The sequence below is a fragment of the Dermacentor albipictus genome, chromosome 6 (assembly GCF_038994185.2).
Source record: "Dermacentor albipictus isolate Rhodes 1998 colony chromosome 6, USDA_Dalb.pri_finalv2, whole genome shotgun sequence".
Classification (NCBI taxonomy): domain Eukaryota; kingdom Metazoa; phylum Arthropoda; class Arachnida; order Ixodida; family Ixodidae; genus Dermacentor; species Dermacentor albipictus.
In genome coordinates, this window is record NC_091826.1 from 5,646,641 (window position 1) to 5,664,485 (window position 17,845).

Consider the following 17,845-nt stretch of genomic DNA (forward strand, 5'->3'; position numbering starts at 1 on the left):
GCGATCTGCGACGATTTCCGATGTGTGAGCTCATAGGTTCAAGTGCACTCTGTTTCGCCGCTTAGTTTGCGCTAAACGCAGCACGAACGTCGATTCGCTCGCTGCTCCTGCCGCGCTTCCTCTCTCCACCGTTTTGACAGCGGGTTTCCGCGGTCATCGAATGACACGTGTTCATGTTAGCTTGTGCGCGTATGTGACACTGTGCTTGTTAATGAACTTAGTAAGCGAATGCATACAAGTTTGTACGGCCAAAGAACTGGTATCCTTACTTCGTATAGCTGTGTACTAATTTGCTATCGCAATCGATGTTTCGCCTTTCGGGCGAAACTGCGACTTTTTTATATGGAGAAGCGTGTCAAACCTGAAACGACTCGCTCTCAGTATTTCAGTAAAGCCATCATCTCTCTTCCGTGTGTCACGTGAACTTGAGATGGCCGAAGGTAAGCGAAGGAGAACGCACCCCGTATTCCACAACATGCGTACGCGCGCTGAGACATCTACAACAGCCGTTCCGTCGAAGACGTGAAGCAAAAGATGCAAGCAGGTAACGTGTCTTATTTTATTTGATTAATTCGCAGTAAAGAAGCTTTCTTCACACGGCGTTTAAAACCACAGGGAGAAATTGGGCACCGGAATGTTTGGACAGGCGGCGACGGCGTTACTGCAATAAGAAGCGAAATAAAAAAGACCATTTGACGGTGTGACAAAACGCACGCAACAAAAAGGCCTTTCTACAATTGCCTAGGAGCAATGAAACAATCAAAACCCTATTATTAAAACATGCCTAGCCTGCTTTCCAAGCCATAGCTTATAAAAGAATCATGTGTCACCTGCGTCAAATCATTTTCATTTCCATAACATGAATGCGAAACATATGGAACTTCTGAATAACAAAAATTTTCAAAAGAAAATTTGTTATGTACCATTCCTAATGCTGTCGTTCTGGGCCGCGTACATGCTTATGTGCGCTATTTTTTTCAAATATTTCAGTGCTATTGAAGGAACACATCATGCAGGTGATGCACAAACGAAACTCTGTTGGGCAGGCAAAACCACTGAAATGTTCCCATATATATTTCAATAATCCAATATATCTTGCGATTGACTTACGTGACAGCTTTACAGTTTTATGAGGATATCATCAAAAATCCCCATGGTTGGAGTAACATCTGTGGTTATTGAATGTTATGCGGAACCTTTCAGTGGGGTCATGATGTCACACCATGCATACACTCGTGCAAACTGTCAAGACATGCATAAAAAGGGTGCTCTTAATGTCGGTATGGTTGGGTACTTCTGTTGATGCCACATAATAGTTCGTTATGTAGTACGTGCAGGTTATGCAAGGCCGCGCGAAAGAAAGGCACGCTATCATCACAACTGCGAGCAGCCCACGTCACACAAGAGCGAGTGCATGCGCTCGTCCATTTCCAGATGCGGCCACGAGGGCAGACACGGTTAAAGAGTTACACCAGTGGGGGTCCAGCCATCCCCTTCTGTCCTCAGTAACGCCTCCTACGGGGCACAAGCCACTTGAATACATCCGTTCGTGGCATTACTGTGCAAGGTCGGCTCGGGTTGCTGAAATAACACAAATTGAAAATCTAACGTGAAGCAATAGACTACCAAGAAGCTGCGTCTAGGTAAAATTATATTCGATGCTATTTGGAAATAAAGTAGTACGATGTACATTCATTGTCTGAGTTAATTAAAATTGTGCGCTACAACCTGTAAACGTATGCAAGCGCAGTAGAAGGCTTACACACAAAAACTGAGAGGCCGCATTTTTGAGAGTTGTCGTCCTGATCAGGTATCTTCGCTCTTTTTAAGTGACGGGGGAACTTTCAAGGCAACAACAACGTTGCGCAAGTCGACATAACGCAAACAAGGGACGCTTGTGAGAGCGGCTGAGTGATGCATCTGGAAGTTCTCCTTGGATCTTTACGTACTTTTCTAATTAACCTTTTTATTTATTTATTTATTTATTTATTTATTTATTTATTTATTTATTTACAGAGTACCTACACCGCCATAAAGGCATTACGTAGGGGGGAAAAAAGTAGAATCAGTAATACAGAAAAACTTTTGGACAGTTATACTCACAAACAGAAGCACTGCAATAGCCTTGAGAGAAAGGCACACAAGTAATGTGAAATAAGCACGTTTCAAGATATATAACACATACGTTAGTTTGACAAGAGCGCCGTCACAGCATAGTGTAGAACAGTTCGTTATTTGACACATTTACTATATCATTTGATAAACTGTTCCATTGTCTAATTGATTTGGGGAAAAATAGTAGTAAAAAGTGTTTGTTCTGCACTTATAGGCTGAGACCTTTTTGTTGTTATCACAGCGAGTCGATATGCAATCTGGTTCCAGAAGTAAGTTATGGCGATTAATACCTGTCTGGCTGTTGTATATTCGGTGCAATAGTTTGAGCCTTAACATCTGCCTACGCATATGTAGTACATCCCATCCTAAAGTGTCCTTCATTTCGGAAACGCTAGAGTACGGGCTGTAATTATTGCAAACAAACCTTACTGCTTGGTTCTGTAGTTTTTCGAGTCTATCAATGAGGTAATCTTGATAGGGATACCATATTACACAAGCATATTCAAGTATTGTTCTTACATGCAAGAAGTATAAAGTTTCTTTAACTTCGCGTGTTGCCTGTTTAAAATTTCTGCGAAAAAAATGTAGCATTCTATTAGCTTTTGCTATGACAGTGTCAATCTGTTTATGCCAAGTGAGTGATTCGGTAAAATAGACTCCTAAATACTTGTATTCCGACTGTATGTCGATAAGCGTGCCATTGATGTTATATCGGTGCTGAAATTTGGATAATCTTCTGGAAAAACTTACGCTACTGCACCTTTTTATATGTAAATTCATGTTCCATTTTTTACACCAAATCGCTACCTTATCTAAATCTGTTTGTAATGTATCTATGTAATCTTCAGTGGTAATTTCTCTGTAAACCACACAGTCATCAGCAAATAGTTTTATGGGTGATGTAATTAGTTCGACAATGTCATTTGTGTAGATTAAAAATAACAAGGGGCCCAGTACGCTTCCCTGAGGAACGCCCGAAGAAACAGTTATTCATGAAGATGCGGCGTTGTGTAGGACAACAGACTGGGTTCTTCCGTTTAGGTAGTTTCGTATCCAATTTTGAACGTTTCCGTTTATATTTACTGCAGCAAGCTTTACATATAAGAGCCTATGGGACACAATATCGAAAGTTTTTTGAAAGTCGATAAAAACCGCGTCTACCTGACTATTGTTATCAATGGCTTTAGATAAACAGTGCTGGAATTCTATTAGTTGCATGTTGCAGGAATAACTTTTTTCGGTATCCGTGCTGGGAAGGTGTAAAGAAAGCGTTTGAGTCAAGGAATGCGGATATGTTACTATATAAAATGTGTTCGAATATTTTGCAACATATCAACGTTAGTGAAATCGGCCTATAATTTTTTCTGAGTTTTCTATCACCCGATTTAAAAACTGGTGTCACGCTTGCCGTTTTTCAATCTTGGGGAATGAGGCCTGTTTCAAGGGGAAGCTTATAAGTGATCGTTAAATACGGAGCAATGATGCTATGACACCCTTTAAGGACCACTGGAGATATTCCATCAGGTCTAATATGTTCTATGTCATCTAAATGCCGTAATAAAGAGTCGACGCCACTAACATCAAATTCAATGTCTGGCATATCATATCGCCCTGATTGGCGTTGTTCAAAAGCGAAGTCTCCCCAGCAGATACTAGCGAAAACACAGATTGGAAGTACTGGTTGAAGCATTCCGCCCTCTGATAGTCTGACGTCACGGTTTTGCCGTCAATAGTTAAAATGGTATTGATATGTCTTCTTTTCGATTTTGTTTTACTTATTTCCAAAAAGATTTTGGGTTTTCTCTCAAGTTCTTGTTTAATTTAACAAAGAAGCTATCTTTGGCAGATTTAATTGTTGCTTTCAATAGAATATTTATCTCTTGCAAGCGTTTCTGATTTGCCAGACTGGTGTCGGCAGAAAACGTTTTATACGTTCATCTTGCTTTCCTTATACGTTGACGTATTTCTACGTTAAACCAAGGTTTTTGTTTTTTTTCGTTGTCGCAGGTACCTGCATGGAACATGAATTTCGACTAGTTCAAGTATTTTGTCCCGAAATGCTGACCACAAAGTTAATGCACAGCGTGCGTTTGACAGATACTGGAAAGTAGGAAAGAAATTTTCAAGTTCGGTCCTGATAGCAGCATAGTCTCCTCTGTCGTAGATGTACATTCTTCTTCGCGGAATTTGCGCCATCCGTACTCGCTGTATGTTAAGCTCTATGACAACTGCCCTGTGGTCACTAATACCTGGGCAAACAGTAACTTTTGATATTATGTTCGGTTCATTGCAAAGTATTAAGTTTAAAATTGCATTTTCTCGCGTAGGTTCCAGTACGTACAGCTGCAATCCATTTAATCCGAGCAGTTCTTCGAACTCTGTGTAAATACGGGACCTATTACCAGCCACACATCCAGCATTCCAGTTGAAGTCTGGCAAATTGAAATCCTCCCCTAGGAATACGCTACTGGGCACAAGAGACAGCATCTCAGACAGCAATCTGAATGAGGCGCTGCTTCCGGGTGGGCGGTAGCATGTCCCGTACACTACATTGTTTCCGCTAGGTAATTTCACAAGGCACCAGACAGACTCAGAATTGTTTTCAAATAAAATTTGTGTACTTGACAATGCATTTGATATCAAAATGAATATTAAGTTGACACATATTGATAATAAACGAGATGCCTGGTTAACTTTCGAAAGGGGCTGTCACTCGTAATGTGACGCAGGAAAACTTTATTTCCGACAGTCAATGGCGGCGTTGCTGGCTGAACTTGGCCTGAGGGCGGCGCGGTCAGCGCGTAACGATCGTCAGTGACGAAGCAGAGCGTCCTCTGTTGGCGCTCGACCGAAGTTTATCGTGAGCGTCGCTTGGACTCTATAGATGCGGGTTTTATTTTATTTTTTTCCGCCCAAGTCCCAGAGACAACCTGTAATATTGTCTTAAATAAATCAAGAAAGGAAGACAGAAATAGTTTGATGTGACGCAGCGCTCACATTTGCTGCACAATTTGCGTCGAACATACCAGAAGGGTGAGCGCGAAGCGAGAACGATATCATCGCGTGAAGAAGACCGTTTAACGTCTCACTCATCAGGAGAACGTAACTACGCATTAAACACAATTAGCACAAGAATGAAGCGACTCGTAGACTGGTGCATTTTGTCATTTGTGCTCCATAGGTAGGTACTACAATCCACAGAAGAGGAAAGGCGATCACAATGAGTATAGTGGCCTGCAGGCTAAACACTGACCTTGATCCAACGGGACGGAAAACATTTCTTGGCAGCGATTGAATGCTGTCGCTTGCGTCACACAAGATCCTGGCGAAAGTAGTCTTGCGGATTTCATTCAGCTGTGCTGCAAACGCATAGAACAGTTGTTTATTTTTCTGGTGACATGACCTTCGATAAAATCTGCGGAAGCGACGCCAATTCGACGTTCAGAAAAGAATCATGATAGAAGCATACAGTGAATGAACAAAGTACATGTTTTAATGTCTGTGTTTTTGGAACTCCTGCGTGCACATTCTCGCGTCGGCTTTGAGGGCTCGAAACGCATTCGTCATTGACCACCGGCCGCAGCGGCTAAGCGGCTGCGCGCTGCTAAGCACGAGCTCCCGGATCCTGGCCGCCGCATTTCGATGGGGGTGTGTCCCGTGCCACGTTAAACATCCCCCGGTGGTCAAAACTAATCTGGATCCCCTACCTTATGGCGTGTCTTATAATAAAATCGTGATTTTGCCAAGTAAAATTCCAGAATTTAATTGAATTCAAACAGTGACCGTGCACTTCGCCCTTAAACCGCAGTCAGCACAGTCTTGCCAAAATGCGCTATAAATCTAGGACAAAGAAAAGAAGACGTTATATCAAAGCTGCCTGCCGGGGCGTTGTTTTTTATGCGCTGCTTTCCTTTCGAACGTTTCAGTAGAAACCTCAATGAACAAGTCTGCCTTTTGTTTTTCTTGAGGGCCTACGTCGTCCGAAATTTTTAAAACGAATTAGCAGCACTTCGCTGTAACCCGCTGCGGCGGCGTTCTTGTGCCGAGGTCTTGGGTGCGATTCCCGGCAGCGACGGCCGTATTCCGAAGCCGGATGAAAAGTTGGAAGGTGACTCATGTCGATATCTTCGTCAGCGAGTTCGGGGTGAGAATGGGGATCTGCGCACGGCACTCTATCGCGTCACCCCTCGTTCTAGGGGAGTGAGAGGCGTGCCCGACTGCTTTAAGTTTTGACTGCATTGTCTTCGGTGTCGGCCCACGTTTTTAGACTGCGCAGTATACCCGCAGGGACATTGTGAGGGGAGATAGAGGAACGTCGGACTGCTTCAATTTTTCTGCTGCATTATCTTTGCGACCGGCTCATCGAGTAAGGCACGCACCCGATGCGGAAAAGTGTGTGTGTGTGTGGGGGGGGGGGGGGGGGGTAGCGGCAACTCGCTAAGAGAGACAGTTTTTAAAACGCGTTTATACCGAGCATGGAGTGCACGTATTACAATACAGGCCGTGTATTGCTTTGTGACGTAAATAATTCTTGATTGAACGATCCATGGGCCAAACCATGAATGCATATAAAAGATATGGCTTGAATTGCTCGCTCACTGTTTCCCGTCAAACGCGTACCTGACGTGAAAGAGCCGGCCTGTCCTCCGTGTTCGTAGTAGAAGCGGTCGCCGTACTTTGTCCTGCGGAATAAATTTCCCAGAATGCAGGCGAAGGTGGGGCCCACGACTCCTCCGTTGACGGAGAATTCCGAGATGCCAGCCGTGAAGAGGTCGATGTCACGGACATTCCTGCGCGGCGGGAAGGGCCGCAGTCACACAACGGGCGTGGCTAACACAATCTTCGAAACCTTGATAACAAACTTGAATGGAGAAAAAAGCAAGACATTGAAACAATCTAAAGTGCTAAAAATTTAAAGTGGTTGCCTGGTCCCGAACTCTGAAAGTTGCTAAGTACTTTTCTAAGTAGCAAGAAACTAGCCATGCAATGGAATACGTACGAGAGGGTAAGACATTGACCAAGCTTCTTTTGATAAACGCCGTCCGTCTGTTCCGCCCTCGTACGCCCGCGTACGGACTGGGGCGGACGCTCAAAGGGAGGATCGTGTCGAAAAATTCGGTGCACGCTCAATCCGCACGAGCGGATCACACGCGCATTCGTATTGGACGACGCGGTCTGTTGACAGTTGGCAACCGTTCGGTGGAGCAAGGGTGTTCAAAGTTGGCAACTATTTTTGACAGCAGACATCGCGTCCTTTACGTAGAGAAGGCGCTGCAGCAGACGACACTGGTATATTTCTGCAGATGTGATTCCACGTTTCCACGTCACGGGGAAATGCGAATCTAGGCTGTCACATTCTGTTCTGCAGCCGCATGTGTTGCATTGGCACCGTCATTCTTGTTCGAAACACTGCGCAGTCATCTAATCTGCGCCACCTTTTAAATATGCATTGCAATCGCATCGTGTCGTAATAGGAAGGAACAAAGACAGGAAGCGCCTTGTCCTGTCTTTGTTCCTTCCTAGTGTGCCATCACTTTTGGCGCTTCATTTTTTTAAATCGTGTCGCAACATGGGATGTATTCTCGATCCATTACTTTCAGTGCATCCTGCCCTGCCTGCTTGAGCAAAACCTCTCGAATCATCCAACGTGCCGCATTCTACGTCACGCGAAAGTGCTAGTATCGCCGGATGTGAATCGTCCGAAATTCCCGTATTCGGCGCGATGGCGCAATTTCTGTAGTGATAGTGACAACTTGCAAGAATACGGAACCACACGCACGTGTGTCGCGGAATACAGCTGCGTAGGAAACCAAGACATCTCTCCTTACCACTGGCCACGCGTGTGAGGCTCCGAGTGTAGCTGGCCGATATGCTTGCATCTGCTTGCTCATGTTTTTTTTTTTCAGTCTGCCAGTTCTAAGTGTGCTTAAAGCACTTGGATACATGAAATGCCTTTTCCTTTCTTCACATATACAAATCCCCCAAAGATGAAGTGAGGCATCATACATGCATATTAGAATTTTAATACTTGCTGCTTGTCAATTTTCCAAACAATATAGAACGCTAAATGATGTGCTCAGCGATGAATGAAGTTCTCACCATGTGGAAAATGTTGTGCATAAGTGGTTAACTTGATGTAGCAATGAATTGAAGGTACAGCAGCGAGTCTACAACCTATTATGAGTGACATAAAATCAATATGTACGTATAGCCGTGACCTTATGCAGATATATATCCATGAGTTGTTTTCAAGGACAATATTTATTTGAAAGCAAATGATTTATATTGCTGATATGAGAACTTATTTCGACTAAAATCAAATAATTATTTGTTTCTTGCCAGCCTGGGTGGCCAATCTGTTGCCACCTTACTGCTTTGACATACCCAATTGAGCATTTAAACAGTGTACAGAAGATTGCCAAAGTGCACAAAATTGAGCATTATCATGACGGCAATTCTCCCTCTCCCAGCCATGGCAGCAAACAAGGATGATCGACTTGAGACTGTTTCTTACTGCCAGGATCATACATGTGTGTCCTATTTTGATTATTCCACTTATAAAAAATAAGCTTTGCACAGTATGCACATCATCCGTGAACTATTGTAAGCTCCACGCAGGTTATTTGAGTTAGTTGGGCATGGGCCGCATGTTGTTTACGTATTTATGCAGTAACAATCTAGCTAGCTGATGGACAGCCATATTTTAAGGAAATGAAAAATGCATAGCACAACATAAACAGCTAGCCAGTACCTGTATTTTATTCGAAAGCAAGCCGATATTATCAAGTAACTTATCTTAGCAGTCAGTTCAGTGAACTCTCTGGTGTGAAGATGTTGATGAATAAGTAGTTCTGTGTGTGTCTTTCTTAATTAGTAGCTGCTTTAACATTCACATGACAATGAAATGAAGGCTCATGTGGCGGAACACAAGACCGCACAAAAACTGAGGAAACATGCATTGCCATTTTTTTTATTTTCGTAACAAACCAGCCAATACTTCCTTGGAGTCAGCTTTGTGAATAATGCACAAGGTGTTGTGCATAGAACTGCAAGATTGGTGTGCTCCATGATATATTTAATATTCGAGTAGCCAACTGAATGACACCCCCATGAGCACTGTGAAAGAGGGCACGGAAATTTTCAGTCAAGTGGCCACAGTGGCTCAGCCTCTGTGCCAAACGTAAAGATGTTCCAGAAGAAAACGTGTTATACTGGTAAATTGGGTATGCATTCACATGTCCTATTCAAATCCGCACAAGTAATTTCTCATTGTTTGCCGCATTGCTCACCATTTTAGAGACTTTGTTGCAGCACTGTGCGTGTGCAGTAATATAACATGACAAATCAGAGCTGTGGTAATTCAGTACACTGAAAACAACTTTGCGTGTGGCTTAGATGATATAATGCTCCTACACATGCGTCACCTTAGCAGTATCAGCCGCTTTGCTTACCAGTTTTTAACTGTTACGCCTGGACTATATGGTGCCACTGGGCACTACTGTATTCCTGCAAGCACGCGGCTATGCACAAACATCCCTTTACATCGTGCTTAAATTAAGGTGGGGCAGACTTGCTGTCAGAATGTGCTTAAAAGCGTAACTGCCGAGCACTCAAAAAAGCGCTTGAAATGTAAGGGTAGATGCTCAGCTTTGCAGTTGTGACATTTTACATTTATAGTGCAAGGCCACATCGATGGACAGGAACGATACCACACAAATACTCGCGTTGTGAACTCGCAGTCACAATGCATGAATTTTCTGTAGTTTTTAGCTATAAACATATGGAGCAATCCGTAAATTCAAAACTGTATTAAGTAAACTGAGACACCATGAAAAGCAGCATAACACTCAGGTGTACACGTGTTTTTGTAGCATCAGCTCTTCGTGGTGCAGGTCAAATATATGTATGCGCTCTTTGTAGCTGGAAAACATCATGCGTTTCACATTTAGAGCTAAGAATGATCACTGGAACAGATTTTTAATGTGCCTTGGTATCTTGCCCATGTTGCCATGTGCCATGGTACCTTGTCCAATGCTTTGTACATTAATAGCTATGTTTGGTGCAACTTGAGTAGCACATTCATAATGGACTCCTACATACGAAATCCGTTTTGCACCTCTCCCTTGATATTCTACCATCCGACACAGAAGTACAGACTGAAATCTTTCTTTACGTCAATATTCGAAGGGAAAGCAGGTTTTCCGCACCACACTTCTCCATCTTCCACACACGGCACTTATTGCATGTTCTGAATATGCATTCATTGCCTTCTAATGCGAAAATAGTTTGTCTGACGTAGTTTTACCTGCATATTTTTACGTTACCCATAAGTTCTCTCTGCTCTACTTGCAGATACCGCCTTCAGTACTGGTATCTGTGCTGTGCCCTCATTAGAGCAGTAATGTTATGAAAGCTGTGAATTCATAAAATAGAAAGCTTATCCAATATAAACAAGAAACTTGCAGACAAGGGCATCGTGTCAAACCAGCTGAGATGGTCGCACTATTCCACTTGTTTTCATTTGTGATAGCACAAGTGTTCGCACTTGCTCTGCCCGACGGTTGTGACCGATGTGCTCATGAAGGTGTACGTAATGCACATTTCAAGGGATGAGTAACGGTTGCGTACATGCAACATCTTCCCCTGCCTATATCGCTGACTTAACTACATGTAGCAAGTTCAGCTGTGTGATTATTGGTGTAGCTGAAGTGATGTAAACAATCTGATCGGCCAACAGCGTGCAGGAATTGGTCTTGGGGCTATTGTTTCAGTGGCGGCTTTCCACTAAATTGACTGTTGAAAAGGCAGATTTCACTTCATCGAAACGTCCAAGTGAAAATGAGCCTATAACTCGTGACACCAAATGCAGTCACCATGTATGACTGAAGAACAACACGTGACCGAACAATGAGCAGTGGAATCCATCTCACTAGTATACAAAGTAGTGCAGCTGCGTTCAGTATTTCAGTACGGGTATACTAAACACAAACCTTTATATGAATTGTTTGGATGGCATAATGAACAAGATCCCTCTAATAAGCGATGCCAAAAGGTGAATAAAAAGCTGCTACCTCAGGTACTGCATTGGTCTAAAATATGCACTCTCACATGCAGCGAATACCGTCCATAAATTGGTTTACATACAGACATGAAATGTTGTAAGTGCGCCATGTCACAAAATTCAAATAAGATCAGCTGAATACCCCATACACCATTTTTGATGGGGTACAGTTAGTGCAACATGCCTTGATGTTAGAAGTTGTGCTGTTTTATTCACACGCACATGCACGTAAACGCAAGGTACACATACATTTGAGTTTACGTGTTACTGTGTGCATCAAATGAACAACAGCACAACTTATACAACAAGACACAAAGGCAAATAGTTTTTTGTGTTGGTCTAATTTGTAATTGTATCGGATAATGGAAGAGAAATTAGTCTAGAAGAATTCGAAATCCCACAGGTAACGCCGGAACAAGTAAAGAAAGCCTTGGGAGGTATGCAAAGGGGGAAGGCAGCTGGGGAGGATCAGGTAACAGCAGATTTGTTGAAGGATGGTGGGCAGATTGTTCTAGAGAAACTGGCCACCCTGTATACGCAATGCCTCATAACGTCGAGCGTACCGGAATCTTGGAAAAGCGCTAACATAATCCTAATCCATAAGAAAGGGGACGCCAAAGACTTGAAAAATTATAGACCGATCAGCTTACTGTCCGTTGCCTACAAACTATTTACTAAGGTAATCGCAAATAGAATCAGGAACACCTTAGACTTCTGTCAAGCAAAGGACCAGGCAGGATTCCGTAAAGGCTACTCAACAATAGATAATATTCACACTATCAATCAGGTGATCGAGAAATGTGCGGAATATAACCAACCCTTATATATAGCTTTCATTGATTATGAGAAAGCATTTGATTCTGTCGAAATGTCAGCAGTCATGGAGGCATTACGGAATCAGGGTGTAGACGAGCCATATGTAAAAATACTGAAAGATATCTATAGCGGCTCCACAGCCACCGTAGTTCTCCATAAAGAAAGCAACAAAATACCAATAAAGAAAGGCGTCAGGCAGGGAGATACGATCTCTCCAATGCTATTGACAGCGTGTTTACAGGAGGTATTCAGAGACCTGGATTGGGAAGAAATGGGGATAAAAGTTAATGGAGAATACGTTAGTAACTTGCGATTCGCTGATGATATTGCCTTGCTTAGTGACTCAGGGGACCAACTGCAATGCATGCTCACTGACCTGGAGAGGCAAAGCAGAAGAGTGGGTCTAAAAATTAATCTGCAAAAAACTAAAGTAATGTTTAACAGTATCGGAAGAGAACAGCAATTTACAATAGGCAGCGAGGCACTGGAAGTCGTAAGGGAATACATCTACTTAGGGCAGGTAGTGACTGCGGATCCGGATCATGAGACGGAAATAATCAGAAGAATAAGAATGGACTGGGGTGCGTTTGGCAGGCATTCTCAGATCATGAACCGCAGGTTGCCATTATCCCTCAAGAGAAAAGTGTATAATAGCTGTGTCTTACCAGTACTCACCTACGGGGCAGAAACCTGGAGGCTTACGAAAGGGGTTCTACTTAAATTAATGACGACGCAACGAGCTATGGAAAAAAGAATGATGGGTGTAACGTTAAGGGATAAGAAAAGAGCAGATTGGGTGAGGGAACAAACGCGAGTTCATGACACCTTAGTAGAAATCAAGAAAAAGAAATGGGCATGGGCAGGACATGTAATGAGGAGGGAAGATAACCGATGGTCTTTAAGGGTTACGGACTGGATTCCAAGGGAAGGGAAGCGTAGCAGGGGACGGCAGAAAGTTAGGTGGGCGGATGAGATTAAGAAGTTTGCAGGGACGGCATGGCCACAATTAGTACATGACTGGGGTTGTTGGAGAAATATGGAAGAGGCCTTTGCCCTACAGTGGGCGTAACCAGGATGATGGTGAATTTCCATTAGTTACGCAGTGACTTCTTTTTCTCACATGTAGCAACTCAACTCCATGCATAAGTTAAGCTGATGTTGCTTATCTAAGCTAAGCATGGGTGGCATTTCCAGAATATAATAAAATAAAGAAGTGTCCATGTGTATGGGCCTAAAATATAAGGTTTGACAAGGTATTATCTGGCTAGGTAGTAAATTTGTGTCAAAAGACAAATGCAGCGCACTGACCAAAACAGCGTGGCTAATACAGGGAGCGTACACTCTGCCCGCAGATTCACTTGGAACATTTTCCCAGCAGTTCGTCCTGATTGGCTCGCTTCGATCAAATAACTAATGCTGACATGATTGTGATAATCTGTCTTCAGAATATTCACATCACAGCCAATAGGCACGCTTTATGTTGTGATAGCCGCTGAATTCTCAGGCGACATGCACAGTGGCAATGAACATGCTAAAGAATGACAAGAGGCGAGGCGCCTCTTTCAGTAGTCTGGCAGCGCAGCCTAAAACGGTTCAGTTAACGAGTGGAACCGTGGCCGTGCAACATAAAGTTCAGTGAGATAGCCACTTACAGCGCCCACGATCCTACACTCACGAATGATAGGTAGCAGTACGTTTACAGCTAGATGAAAGTGCACCGGAAAAACATTTGATGGATATGTTTTGCAGGTCCAAGTCAGTTTAATGCACATTATTTGGTAATGACTGTCGGCAGAATGAACACGAACACAGAAATTAAAGCACTTTATAGGCACATAACGCTGGTACTTGTGCCATTGTTCGCTTTAAACTGAAGGCTCGTGCCAGAACAGGTAACACGAACCAGTGAATCAAATAGGGTGAATATACAAAGTAACGGCAAACTTTCGCTTACCCAATTCTGCCTGCATTAGTAACGTGACCATAGCTAGCCAGTGAGGAAGAACTCTAGGCAAAATTTATTTCACGCAATTCTGCTGGCTGCTAGCAGAATATCATATATCGCCATACCTGTGACTCTATACTTACTTGTTATTACTTGTCTTACTTGTGCACTTTTATATGCATATTGCTTTTTCTCAGAAAACGTAAAATGTGTACTTAATCAGAAGGAAGTACCCAGTTCTTACCTATAGCGTATTCATCTACCATGCCACTAGTGTCTTCACAGACTCTGTGCTTAGTCACCAGCCAAAAACAAGCAGTTAGGATTCTTGGGTATGTAAGCTGCTTGATTCACAAAATATAAAGCAATTTACTTCGTGCAATCTAGAATGTCTTGCTATTCACACCAATGTCCACATGATAAAAAGCAAGGCTGCCCGAAATATTAATTCATGATATTAGTGCTGTCAGGCGTGTCCACATTTCAGGACAGCGCTCTATGTCCTGACGTACGTACCTATTATGATGTTCCCTAAACTCCTCCCACCGATAGTAGTATCTTCAGAAGTGCAGCACAACTTTTGAAACAAACGATACATGTACGAAGCAGAAAAGTTCTTTGTGATAGGGCCTGTCTATGAGGGTACTACATATGAAAAGGCTATCGGCAACACTTCACAGTTCACTTCTGAGCACACGCACATGGCGCAGAACGGGCATTTCTACACCCAGTAACGCTGCGACAAATCCCACATATGTATCATGATTTGTATCCTGTGAACGCACTTCGTAACAGCAATAACACAGCCCGATAACACAGCATTGCAGACTTTAAGAAGTGAGGCTTACTTGTAAAGTTGCTTGTACAATTCGACTACGTTGTTGTCGATGTACTGCTTCAGTTGGTCGAAAGAAGTAATATCGATGTTGCCACAAAACTTGACATAATCCACGTAGGGCCTGATTCCGTGCTCCCGGGCCCTCTGGATGTTGAGGGCGACAAGGTCGAGTCCGAAGCTCTCGTTGCGAAGCCGGTACAGGTGTCGAGTCACACCAGTCGTCACAAACCTGCCAGTAGAACGACGCCACGAGTGAGAGAATGACGAAAGGGGCTTCCACTCGGACCTTCTCCGTTTAAAGGCGCGTGGAACTGCTCTAAGCCACCACACCAGCCTGAAGCACACTTGTCGCATTTCGAATAATTTTACTGACTGCAGAAGCGCATTTTTCAAGGTGCTCCTTCGCTTGGTTGCTTTCCTGATTTTTCCGGTTTTGCGCTCATATATGTGTGCCGTCAGGAATAGATTAGCACGCATTTACTTCCGAAAACACACACACACACACACACACACACACACACACACACACACACACACACACACACACACACACACACATATATATACCATGATGACGTAGGAGGCATCGGTGCGCGCTCTGTTCTTCGCAGCCAAAGAGAGGTGGGGATTTGTGTCTCGCGCGGTACTCGGACACTGCACCGGTGGCGAGCCGGCGCGAGCTAACGGTGAGAATTAAGCCATCGCTGCCGGCGGTCATTCATGTACGGCGCAGCGCTAAAGTGACCGGGCTGCTGTGCTTGAGGAACTTATGTGGTGCGGGTTGGTATCCTTCGCAGCAACGGAGAAACATTAGAGGTTCTTTAGCTTCAATAGCGGCGCAAGGAAGCTAGACAGATAGACACAGAGGGGCAGAAGTAGGCTAAGAATGCGAATAGAATTAAAAGTAGTTCAATGCACCTTTATGCCTTGCCGTGCATGAGAAATGACCACGAGAGTGAATAGGAACGACTCAAACGTTCTTGCCTTGCTAGGCCTTCTTACTTTTCAAATGTCTGAGCACGTTGCTTAACAAGCCCTAGGATGACGTCGTCGAGGTCGCCGTTGTAGAAGTTGAACGGGAAGAAGTAATTCTCTTGGAGATCGAACGTAAAGAGCCCGTTCACCGTGTCGCTGTGCGAAGGAAAAGAGAAATTGAATCAAAATTTAGCTTTTCCCTAAATCTATATGTCTATATACATTCTCCAAATTTCCTATTTGCGGTAGGAAAATTAACGACAGTGGATACAGCGCAATAAGACGAAGAGAAAAAAATGTGCCACGCCCCACCACAATTTATTTTCTGACTGAAGCGCATTGAATAGTATTTCGTAAACAGCCATGCGATACAATAAGCCCTACATTACTGATTGTCGTAGTGACGTTTTAAATGGTTTTGGAATAAAAGCATACTGGCAGCTCATCCTACTCGATTGTAGGCAGTTGTTGTCTTTTCCCACTTTATGTTCTCACTTACATATTATCAGTCCATATCCTCATGTAATATCGTTCTCGTTTTGCATTGGTCACGTGCAGTTTGCACGCTGTGCTGACGTCGATTAGAAGGTGCGCTCTCTCAATACTCTTACAGTACACCCATCGGGTTCAGTCAGCATTCATATCTGAAATGTGTGTTTTTCAAGGCGATAAAGCCTAATTAAAAGACAGCGATTGATTGAATTTATTGAGGATGGCTCACAGCAGGAAACTTCCGTTGATGAGTGTGTGGCCCAGACGAAACGCCGCAGCGGCGAATTCGTTGATCATTGTGGCGTCCACGCTGGGATCGTACGCAGTGTATCCGGACGTCTTGGGCGTCAGCTGATAGCTGCTCATCGCATCCGGCCCCATTATCACCGGCAGCCACTCGCTGTAGACGATGTGCTGGAACTGCGACTCCACAATACGCCTGCAGTCAAAAATGTTTTTAACATGCGACCACGGGATCAAAAGCTCGAATATAACAATCGCCGAAGCAAATTCAGTAACCATGCGACACATCTCCGCCACTGTGACAACCATGCCATGATATTTACTTCAGGGTGAATACTTCTCGCATGCTCATAGATTACTGCTCTCCTCCTCTGAGGTACGTCTCTCAATGCCTAGAAACTTCATGGCCGGGTGACTACATTTGATAAATGACAAATTTTGTAGTGAGAAAATTCAGGAAAGGAAAAGAAACAAGAAAGAAAAAAGAAGCAGGCGAGAAATGAGAGAGCAAAACACGCACTGCTCCCTCTTTCAGATCGCCGTGGGTCATCGCGTTCTGCGGCTGGTCGCGAGGTGACACGTGCTTTCCCAGGCTGATGCGACCGGGGTGAAATGCGAGAACCCTTAGGCTTAGTTATTATACGCAAAATATATTCGGGGCTCCCGACTCCGGCTGCAGGTCGTTACGCTGCTTTGGGACGCACAATCTGACGGGTCAGTGTGGACCCTCTCTTTTCGCAACCCCTACAAAAATGAGTTTAGGCAGCCTCTTTATGGTACGTACGCGTCTAGTTGACCACTTGGCATCCTAAAGACCCGACCTTTTTGATGATTTGTGTTTTTCTAGCTACGCCAAAATTTTAAAAGTCGCATGTGGCAAATAGCACAATTCTAACTCTTGAACTAAGTTGCTCGATGAGGGGGCCACTAACTCTAAGAGCAATCAAGAGGCATAACTGAATAACTTACAGAAATGTTCTAATTAACTTTGTAATTAATTAGTTTACAGCACATATTACAATATATGAATCGTAGACGGTGATTTTCCAAGGGATATCCACTTGGAAAGAAGTCTCAGGATGGCGCCAGCTTGGAGGTATTAATCTTCAAAGTGGGCAATGAAGTACGTGTTAATGTTGGGCTTCAATACATGAAACAGCGTTTTCTTAAAACAAGTGGAACACTGCACTTTTACCGCAAGTTTGACGGCGCATATCCCTAAATCGGTGTCGTCGTAAGAATTCATTGCAAGACAATATGCCTCGCGAATTCCCAAGCAACAATTTGTAGTTTGCGAAAGTATTGTAAAGTAGTTAGTCAAAAATTAATTAGTAAACTCTCGTGAATTATTCAATTGCGC

The 17,845-nt window shown here is 43.6% G+C and overlaps 1 protein-coding gene across 2 annotated transcripts in view; it reads right to left on the bottom strand.

Moving 5' to 3' along the window:
- Window positions 1–540: 540 nt before the first annotated feature.
- The window catches only part of LOC135921792 (chorion peroxidase-like), a 59,087-nt gene continuing 41,782 nt past the window's right edge, over window positions 541–17,845 (bottom strand). The window contains exons 9-14 of one of the 2 annotated variants that reach the window (XM_065456105.2): window positions 16,472–16,681; window positions 15,778–15,906; window positions 14,786–15,004; window positions 6,736–6,905; window positions 5,369–5,474; window positions 541–661 (exon numbers count right to left, since the gene is read on the bottom strand). In XM_065456105.2, the coding sequence (XP_065312177.1) occupies window positions 604–661; window positions 5,369–5,474; window positions 6,736–6,905; window positions 14,786–15,004; window positions 15,778–15,906; window positions 16,472–16,681 (892 nt within the window). In that variant the 3' untranslated portion in view covers window positions 541–603. Of the gene's footprint in view, window positions 662–705; window positions 1,582–5,368; window positions 5,475–6,735; window positions 6,906–14,785; window positions 15,005–15,777; window positions 15,907–16,471; window positions 16,682–17,845 lie in introns of those variants that run through there. The other variant, XM_065456104.2, reaches the window with a different exon arrangement.